This window comes from Symphalangus syndactylus, chromosome 3 (genome assembly GCF_028878055.3).
Source record: "Symphalangus syndactylus isolate Jambi chromosome 3, NHGRI_mSymSyn1-v2.1_pri, whole genome shotgun sequence".
Classification (NCBI taxonomy): domain Eukaryota; kingdom Metazoa; phylum Chordata; class Mammalia; order Primates; family Hylobatidae; genus Symphalangus; species Symphalangus syndactylus.
The window spans coordinates 97,124,947-97,134,429 of NC_072425.2; the positions used below are offsets into that span (position 1 = coordinate 97,124,947).

At 40.9% G+C, this 9,483-nt stretch overlaps 1 protein-coding gene and 1 pseudogene across 4 annotated transcripts; both read right to left on the reverse strand.

Moving 5' to 3' along the window:
- Positions 1-2,836: 2,836 nt before the first annotated feature.
- Positions 2,837-6,893, reverse strand: ARL4A (ADP ribosylation factor like GTPase 4A). Of its 4 annotated transcripts, none has more exons than XM_055272568.2 (2): positions 6,520-6,893; positions 2,837-5,393 (listed from the first exon to the last, which is right to left on the reverse strand). In XM_055272568.2, the coding sequence occupies exon 2, from the start codon at positions 5,302-5,304 to the stop codon at positions 4,702-4,704; it is 603 nt and encodes a 200-aa protein (XP_055128543.1). In that variant the 5' UTR covers positions 5,305-5,393; positions 6,520-6,893; the 3' UTR covers positions 2,837-4,701. The 4 variants fall into 4 exon arrangements, with proteins under 4 accessions (XP_055128543.1, XP_055128542.1, XP_055128545.1 ...); XM_055272567.2 differs by having other exon boundaries at positions 2,837-5,390; positions 6,520-6,734; XM_055272570.2 differs by having other exon boundaries at positions 5,835-6,734.
- A 642-nt stretch (positions 6,894-7,535) lies between these two features.
- On the reverse strand, positions 7,536-7,934 carry LOC129479446 (centromere protein S-like; annotated as a pseudogene).
- Between the last annotated feature and the right edge of the window lie 1,549 nt (positions 7,935-9,483).

The window sequence follows — 9,483 nt, forward strand, 5'->3', positions numbered from 1 at the left end:
TCCAATAAGGATCTCTTGGCCGAGCCGGTGTGCCGTGGTCTTAAGTCTGAGCGTCACTCTTTCAATCTCCACTTCAGTGCAACATAAACAGGAGACATAAAACAAGACCAAACACTGAAAGTAACTAGAAAATAACACAGCACACATAATCACCCACAAACACAACCACTGTCATCAACCAGATGTGCCCACAGATACTGCAAATTTCCATTAAATGTCGGCATACAGATTCTTATCATTAGATAAAATTTGTGAATTATAGATAACAATCTTGAGGCATTTTGAAGAACCATAATGTATAGTTTCAAATTTTAATGTCTGGAAAGTGAGGTATTGTATTTTGATATATGCCTACACCAGAAAATAACCGAGATTTTAAATTAAATTTTGTCTTACAGGGAAAAGGTAAGATAATATTGTGTTACAATAAATTGGTACTTTGGAAACCTAAGGAAATGATCCATATTTCAAGGGAGTTCAGCATATTTAGACTTTCACCAAGTTCCACCAAGTTGCCATTTTGTGACATGTATGAGCTCACTATGTTATATTCCCCTGCCAAAACAAGTATTTTCTTTAAATACATTGATCATAAAGTAGTCTGGCTATTAATAACTATCAATTGAATGCTTACTAAAGTGTCAGTTGCTCTGCTAAATATCATTGCTTGATTTAATCCTTTTAATCAGTTATACCCCAATGGTAGATATAATCCACACTTCACTAATTAAGAAACTAAGGCTGCAAGTAAATTGCCCCAGATGAAATAATAAACATATTGATTCCTACTGGTTAACAATAGTAGGTCAGTTTTTATCAAATGCTTGGCAATATGTGAAAGTTTGTACATGTTACTTCAATATTCTCAAAATTCTATGAGACAGTCTTCATTTAACCAGGTGGACATTCTCATCATAAGTTTCAAGGAATTCACTAAAAGGTCATGTGTAATAATGGGAGAGCCAGGATTTGAACACTGATCTGACTCCAAAGCTCGTGGTTTTAGCCAGTACATTTAACATCTTCCTAAACTAGCTTCCTGTACAGGTATTCCCATATTTTTAATATGCATGCACAGAATTAGATACATACTCTGGCTGTGGTTTGTTGAGACTATTACTTCTGATCTTCATAGATTTTAATATTAACATTATGATTTTACATTGGCACCTTATATTGGTTCATATTAAGCCTTAGACACTTTAGTATTCCATAACACCAGGATCCATTTCCAGAATGTTCTGCCAAATTTAAACCTTAAAGGTAAAATTCCAGCTTCAAATGATGGTATACTCAAGATTCTCAGTTGCATCAGCTGAATGCTGAGTTTCACATCATCTAAAGTTTGATAAAACTTTTTTTGCATCTTTATTATCACTGAAATCATTGTTTATATTGAACAGAGGAAATTGTTGTATTAAATAGAATCTTGAAATACCAAAGATTTCCTTCAAGGTCACCATGAATTATTAATGGAACAATCCTTGCGTCAAATGCCTTGTACAGGCTGGGCGTGGTGGCTAATTTCTGTAATCCCAGCACTTTGGGAGGCTGAGGCAGGTGGATCACCTGAGGTCAGGAGTTCAAGAACAGCCTGGCCAACATGGCGAAACCCCATCTCTACTAAAAATAAAAATTAGCGGGCATGGTGGTGTGCCTGTAATCTCAGCTACTTGGGAAGCTAAGACAGGAGAATCACTGGAACACAGGAGGCAGAGGTTGTAGTAAGCTGAGATTGTGCCACTGCACTACAGCCTGGGCAAGAGAGCAAAACTCCGTCTCAAAAAAAAAAAAAAAATGCCTTGTACAAAGTCTATGCCTTTCCCTCTGTTGATAAACCATCATTCATTTACAGATCAGTAATTATTCTTACATATACATATATTTATATTAATAACTTCATTTTTTGTCTCCCTATATTTAGTTCATTTTTCCATGGTTAAGTCTTAGTAAACTTCTGATGGTTTAAGAATACCATTTATAAACCATTTTAAGAACTCTGCACATTTTAAAAATTATCTTTTTTTTTTTTTTTTTGAGATGGAGTCTTGATCTGTCGCCCAGGCTGGACTGCGGTGGCGCTATCTTGGCTTACTGCAAGCTCCGCCTCCCAGGTTCACGCCATTCTCCTGCCTCAGCCTCCCAAGTAGCTGGGACTACAGGCGCCCACCACCACGCCCGGCTAATTTTTTGTATTTTTAGTAGAGACGGGGTTTCACTGTGTTAGCCAGGATGGTCTCGATCTCCTGACCTCGTGATCTGCCCGCCTCGGCCTCCCAAAGTGCTGGGATTACAGGCATGAGCCACCGCGCCCGGCCTAAAAATTATCTTTAACTATCAAAAGGTTTTATTTTTCTTAAACTTTGTTCTTTATTAACTTGGATTCAGTTGAGGAGTCCTTAATATTTTGTATTAAACCAAGTAACTTCAAATACAAGAAAATATTTTAGAACTATGCACTAGAAAAGGTGCGCCGTAATAAAAAACTAGGTATGAAAGCACAGTCTAAACTCTTCAGAATTTAAAGACTCATTATACTATGGTGTTAATAACTAGAATAGGTGGTAGGGAACTTGAACTTAGCAAGCTAGAAAATCTTATGATGGGTTTTATAGCTGAAATTGTCTTTTATAAATCAAAGTTTGTACAGTGTTCATGCCATTTTCTCTTTTGTTGTCCATTAAATATGAAAAACTTAGATAACATTAATTTGTTTACGTTCTTAAGCTACAAAGGGTCAACACACAAGCTTTCAAAATAGTTAAAAACAGCACTATTTTATATAGTAGGTAGACAGAAAGTACAGACAAACTGATAAACCTAATGGATACACAGATTTTTTTTTTCAGCAAGCTTTATTAATCCATCATGGATCTACTCATGTTTGCAGCAGATACCATGATTTCACTATCAGTGAAGGGAGGAAAAAAAAACAAAACAGCCTTCAATGCCTGTCACATCTAAGCAGATCTAAACTACTATGGGACTAAAGAGCCTAACTGGTCAGTTGTTTTTACACATCTGATTAAAAGCTTCAGCAGAAGTGGAAATACATTAAAATTCAAAGTCAAATACTGTTCTCCTAGTGCCTCAAGTAATTTATTGGTAGTTATTATCCACATTTCTATAAACATTCTAAGTGACCATCACTAGTGCAGGAATATTTAACATACGAAGGCTCCACATCAAGCTACTTCATTTTGTGTGACACAAGAATCAAGGTTCCAAAAACTGTTATGCCACTGAAAAAAAAAAAAAAAAAAACCCAAAGCCAAAACAAATCCTGCTAGCAAAGTGCCTTTCTTTTGGTGATTTTTCAGAACAGCTGTTGCTTTAGACATAAAAAATAAGCTGATTTAGTAATATATGGTCACTGGAAGTAAGTCTCTGTCTGTAGATAAGAATTAGATAAAGGTCTTTCCTCCTTACAGAGTTTTTTATTCCAATGTAAACAGCACCAGTGAATTTTCATAAAACAGGTTTGTTATTTTCCCCTCATTTTCTATAATTATAATTCTTATCTGCCATACTGTTACCATTTCTTCCTCTCTATAATCAGGACAGGACAGCCCATGTAACACTGTTCAATTTGTAAACAAAAAATTAAAGCTCAGAACACATACAGGGTATCTTTTACATTTTCATTCTACAGCGCATCAGGTATATTTATAAAGCTTTTGCTCTTCTCAACACACTACAAAAATATATAAAAACCACATTTGTTTTTAGCCAGCAAATATTAATAAAACAAATATCTTGTAACTGGAATATTTTAGAGACCACATATTTTAATTACATCCTCTTGACTAAATCATCAATTGTCTTCTTCATAAATCCATATATGTATCCAGTGCATATTTATTAGTTTACATGCCCATATTTACTATGAATGAGTCAATTATTTTAGGTTCTTCAAGTGAAAGTGCTTCTGACAACAAACTATTTCTATAATAGCCCTAAATCCCCCAAAAAAGTTGTTTTAAACCTGTGTAGAACGATGCATAGCTATTTCTAAAAAGACTACACACCAAAACATGCTTTGTCAGGAAAACTAATCCATGCACTTGAATATACCCCAAATATCTTATTTTTAATAAAGGTAGACCAACTTAAACATTGTCTAGAATTAAGCTATACCATTAAATTACTTGATTCCATAAAGTGTCAAAAATCATTTGGCCAAAACTTGAAAAAGAAAATACTTACTCCTTGTCCCTTACTTCAAAAAAGGACTGGTTGGACCAATGTGATCAATATAACTGCATATATGTTAATCTACCTTAACATTTCCATCGATTAGCACTTGATCGTTACAAAGCCTTGTATGCAATTTTCTTGCAAAGGCTTCCCCTGGAAAGATATAAGCACGAAACACTAGGCAGACACTCTTTAAAGTTTTATTTCACTAACTTCAGGCCAAATTCCCACAACTGTGTTCTGGTCAATTTACTGTCCTTGCTTGGCTTCCCCAAATGGTAGTACCAAAAGATTTGTGGGGTAGGGAGAAGAGACCACTTTAAGAAGCACTGCATTTACTCATCTTCCACAAGGCAACAGAGTTGGGCATCTTGATTGTTCAACAAAACAAAGCTTTAATAGCATCCAGGAGGGCAGACAGGCAAACCACGCTGTAGACACTTCTATTTGTCAAAATCAGACCAGAGAAAACCTACTCCACACAGATATAATAGGTATTGATATTCATCTTTTCTTTTTCTGTTGCCGCAACATTTTTCTTCTTTTAATGATCATATCATGTAGTTTCTCAAGTCCTTCCTTTAGGCCATCTCCTATGATTGCACAGGTAGGCTGCAAATGCCAAGGAGTTGATGAGCTCAGTTCGCCCATTGCTAACAATTTCTCAATTTCTGAAAGAGACAATGAGTTCCTCAAGTCTTGTTTGTTAGCAACTATAAGTACAGGGACTCCTTGATTTTCTGATATCCTAGTTATTTTGTGAAGTTCAGTTTTGGCTTCTTCCATCCTTTCAACATCAACAGAGTCCACAACAAATACAATGCCATCTGTGCATCTGGTATATGACTTCCACAGTGGCCTTAATTTCTCCTGACCACCTACATCCCAGAAGTGGAAAGTGACTGTTTTAGAATTTCCCAAGGTTACCTTAATTTTCTCAGTGTTAAATCCTTTGGTAGGTACGGTATTTACAAATTCATTGAACTGCAGCCTGTATAAGACAGTTGTCTTTCCAGCACAGTCCAAACCCAGAATAACAATGTGGAAGGACTGAAATGAAGGCAGGTTGGACAGGATAGAAGTCTGGTCTGATAGCCCATTCCCCATTTCCAGGTGCAAATAAATGTCCCAAATTGAAATGCTTTTCTCTTCTTGATTTAGAACTTCTCTTGGTAGCTGATCCAGCTATAAGACTGCTGGGAGAGGGAAGAAGGAATAAGTTATTCTCCTGAAATAATACATTAAAACAGGTTTTCTCTACTTTGCTAAAATAAACAACACGAAGAACTTACTACAACTTGCTTCGCTAAACAAACCAGACGAGATATGAAACGTACATGAAAACACACACAGTCCAAGACAAACGATGGAATAACAGTGATTGAAATTATTTGGTTTACTTAAATTGCAGTAATATGTACGTTTTTCTCCTGGGTCCCCAAACTTCAAAGACCTCATTCTGGAAAGAATCCAGTCACCAGTATCTATCTGGTCTAAGTGGTCATAACCACAAAGTGCCTATTTGGCAGAAAACTCATAGCAGATAGTCCTATCTTGGGAATCTAATTCCACATGCTTAACAGCATACCCAAGATCACTATTACCTCCTACCCCTTCCAAAATAACAACGTTCTCACCTCCCGATCTGGAATCTGGGTCCAAATGAGAAAGCATTGGCAGGCGTTTCTACGCAGGGATAAGCACCCTTCCAGCTTAGCTCTCCAAGCAGCTCTGGCAGTTGTCGCACTAGAAACCTTGGACTCAGACTCCAACCACGCCCACTCCTCCCGGTCCACTCATGATCGCAAATCCTATTGGTCACCCGCATCAGGGTAGCCATGCAACTCCCGCCCCCGCTCCCTAATTGGTGAGGGTAACTGCCGCTCCTAGCGCGGCGGGGCTGAGCTCTCTCTCGGTACACCGGCACCACCTGTTGCCCTTAAGTTAGAAAAGGCGGCGTTCCCGGAGGAAGCCGAACAGCCGCTGCAGGTGAAGGGGAGCCTCGGGCGGTCAGGTAGCCGCCAGGCTGCCGGCTCTGTTTGGCCCGGCGCACCTGCAGCGCAGCCAGGGCGTCAAGCCCAGGCTCTCACATCCGGGGCCCGCAGTCACCGCCAACGCGTTAACCCTTTGTCCGCGGGCCCGAGGGTGCCGGCTGTGGCCGCGCGGGCCCCTGAGGCGCTAGAGATCCCACCTGGCGCGCCCGCCGGGGTAAGCCCACTCTACCCGAAGCGGGATCCCTTCACCCTGCCCCTCCGCACACGACCGGCTCTTCTCCCTCGGCAGGGCGTGGCCGTCCCGGCCGCCCACCCCGCCGCGGCTCACCTGACTAACCGTCCTTCCGTCTTCTTCACTCAGCGTCTCTCCCAGCCGCTGGGGAGGCGCGCTGATACCTGTTCCCTGGCACCAGGGAGGCGTGGGCGATGGCGGAGGACTGGGCGCCCGGCGGGCGCCGCGCGCCAGGCTGCCCTAACGGTGCTCGCCCGGCAGCTCCACGCGACAGTCTCCGCCTCCTGCCCGCGCGCCGCCCGGGCGCCGGCCTGTGGGGGGCGCGCAGGAGCCGCGTCTCCTAGCAACGCCAAAACAAGGTCGAGTTCGAATCGGCCTAGCGCTGGCTGCCCGCGAGGTCGGATGGGACTTCCGGCCTCACCCCTGAGCGTTTGCTCCGGGTAGCTCTGTCTGCGGCGGCCCGCCAGCCTGGTACAGGCCCCACCCGGCACCGCCTTTCTTCAGTGCGTCTAGGGCGTCCGCGGGGCAGCAGCCACGTGATGCGCGGTTAGGGATTCCATAGTTCACGGGTTACGGCACACACGGGTTACGTATACATCGAGGTGACATGGAAGTACCCCAGTAGTTGACCTTAAGCGGCCTGGGTTGACTGGACTGGTAACTGCGCCTTCATTCGCTTTTTGAAGAGCAAATGAACGCGCTCTCTCACGTGTTTCTAGCAGCATCCCGGGGAGCTGGCGACAGATAGAAATATTCCAGTTTGACACATAAGGAAATACACTCTGAAAGATGAAAGGGTTGTTTCTTTTTTTCTTTTTCTTTCAAATTGCTCACACAATTTTAATTGCAATAGATACAATTTCCAATACACCATTCAACTACACCATTTGTATGTGCTGGAGTGAGACAAGTATTTTGCTTGAGTGTCCAGTTCTCTTTAAAACTAGCGTTTGCAGTTAACGACGTGGAAAATACAACACAAAAAGCCATGTAGCCTTTTTTTTTTTTTTTTTAATCACTATCCCTTCAAAATTCCCTTTGTGGCCATATACATACTAGGTGGCTCTACCTGCAGAAAGCTGCGTTTTCCAAGCAGTGGGAGAGTTTAATTATTAACTTTCCTGTACTCCAGCCTCTGCTGGCTCCCTTGCATTTTTGTTTCCATCTTCTTTGTCTTCTGTACCTTTCGTTCTAGGTTAATCTGAGCAAGCTCTTCACTTTTGTCTGCGAATGTATTTTAGCGGTGAATTACTCCTTCTGGCTAAGAGCTTCACATCTTCAGTGTTAATGGTGGTTCTTTTCGCATGTCTTGCACACATTTCTAGATCTTGCACTGTCGAAAAGTCAGCTCCGAAATTGCTGCAATGATAAGTTTGCTGAACTTCATCTCTTCCTGATGCCACTTCTTCGCAAAGACAACCCACAGTGTAATCCACTGCTGCTTCCTTTGGCCTCTGTTGGTAAGAAAATGGCTAAGAAAATCGCTGCTGCACCTCCACCACCTCCTCCATCAGAACGGGGAGGCAAACGCGCAAAACAGAAGGGATGTGGGGCAGCGGCCAGATTGGATTTTCCCTCTGCAGTCCTAAAGGGATGTTTCTAATGACCCAAGGAAAATTAGTGGTGGTCCTGGAACTGTTAATCTAAGTCTACTAGTCATCAAATGCAAAGTGCTTTTCATTGGATGATTCTGACTAAATGTAATTTTGTCTTCGATCAATAAGTTCACAAATATTTATTGAACATCTAATAGGCAGTAGACACAATTCTGTGTGCTTGGGGATAAAATGGTGAGCAAAACACACCGTCCCTGCCCTTGTGGAATATTGGAGTCTCTATGGATGAATAAATTTATAAAATGTTTTCAGCGGTAATTTCAGGGTGCTTATGACAACCTGCAAAAGAAGTAATGACGTGAAGTTGTAGCAAAGCTTTAATCGACAAACATCTTTTTGGTGAAGGCTGTAAGATTGTAACTTGGAAGAACTTATATGGTATACTTTTTTAAAAGGGTACTTTTTTTCTTTTTAAATATGGATTGGAGTTTCCTGAAGAAATATCCTAGTTTTTCTTAAGACCACTATTGCCAGTGATATTTATTTCTTTTATGACTAGCACAGGAACATGCATACTTGTCATACTGGATTCTTTAAAAAGTCGAGACCAGCCTGGCCAACGTGGGGAAACCCCATCTCTACTAAAAATACAAAAAATTAGCCAGGTGTGGTGGCGGGCGCCTGTAATCGCAGCTACTCAGGAGGCTGAAGCAGGAGAATCGCTCGAGCCCCGGAGGCAGAGGTTGCAGTGAGCCGAGATCGTGGCATTGCACTCCAGCCTGGGCAACAAGAGCGAAACTCTGTCTCAAAAAACAAAAACAAAACAAAAACAAACAAACAAACAAAAAAAAGACGTAAAAACCTAAGTTCTAAGCACAATGCATAATTTCAAGACAGCCACACTAATTTTGGGAATAAGAGCTAGAAATATCAAATGGCATATTCTATAAACATGAATCTATTATAAACTAAGGATTGCCTGATTAGTTATAATTGTGAAATCTCATTAGCCATTCACATAATCAGCAAATAATTGATAAAGGGCCTAGTGCAATAACCTATTTCCTTTTATTGGAAATTCAATAATAATTGAATTTTTAAATTCAGGGATTCTTTATTAAACTGGAATAACTTGCAAATTCTCCTTAAGAATTTAGAGCAACAAAATTCTATGGCCACCCTCTGTTTACAGTAGTTTTGAAATCACTAGGTCCTTCCAGTATTCCTTGCACAGTCTTCCCTGGAGCAAAAAGGGAAAAAAGGAAAACAAAAACACTGAGGGCTTCCAATCTTGCAGAATCATCCTCACTGAATTGCACTTTAATGTTATACCCTAGGTTTTAAAACTACAGTAGTGGTTGGCAAACTGCAGCCTGTAGGTCAAATTCAGGAGATAAGAATGGTTTTTACATATTTAAAGGGCTGCAAGAGAATGGATAAGAAAAGAATATGCAATCAAGATCATCTATGCCCCCCACAACACACACATACAAAATAAATGTGC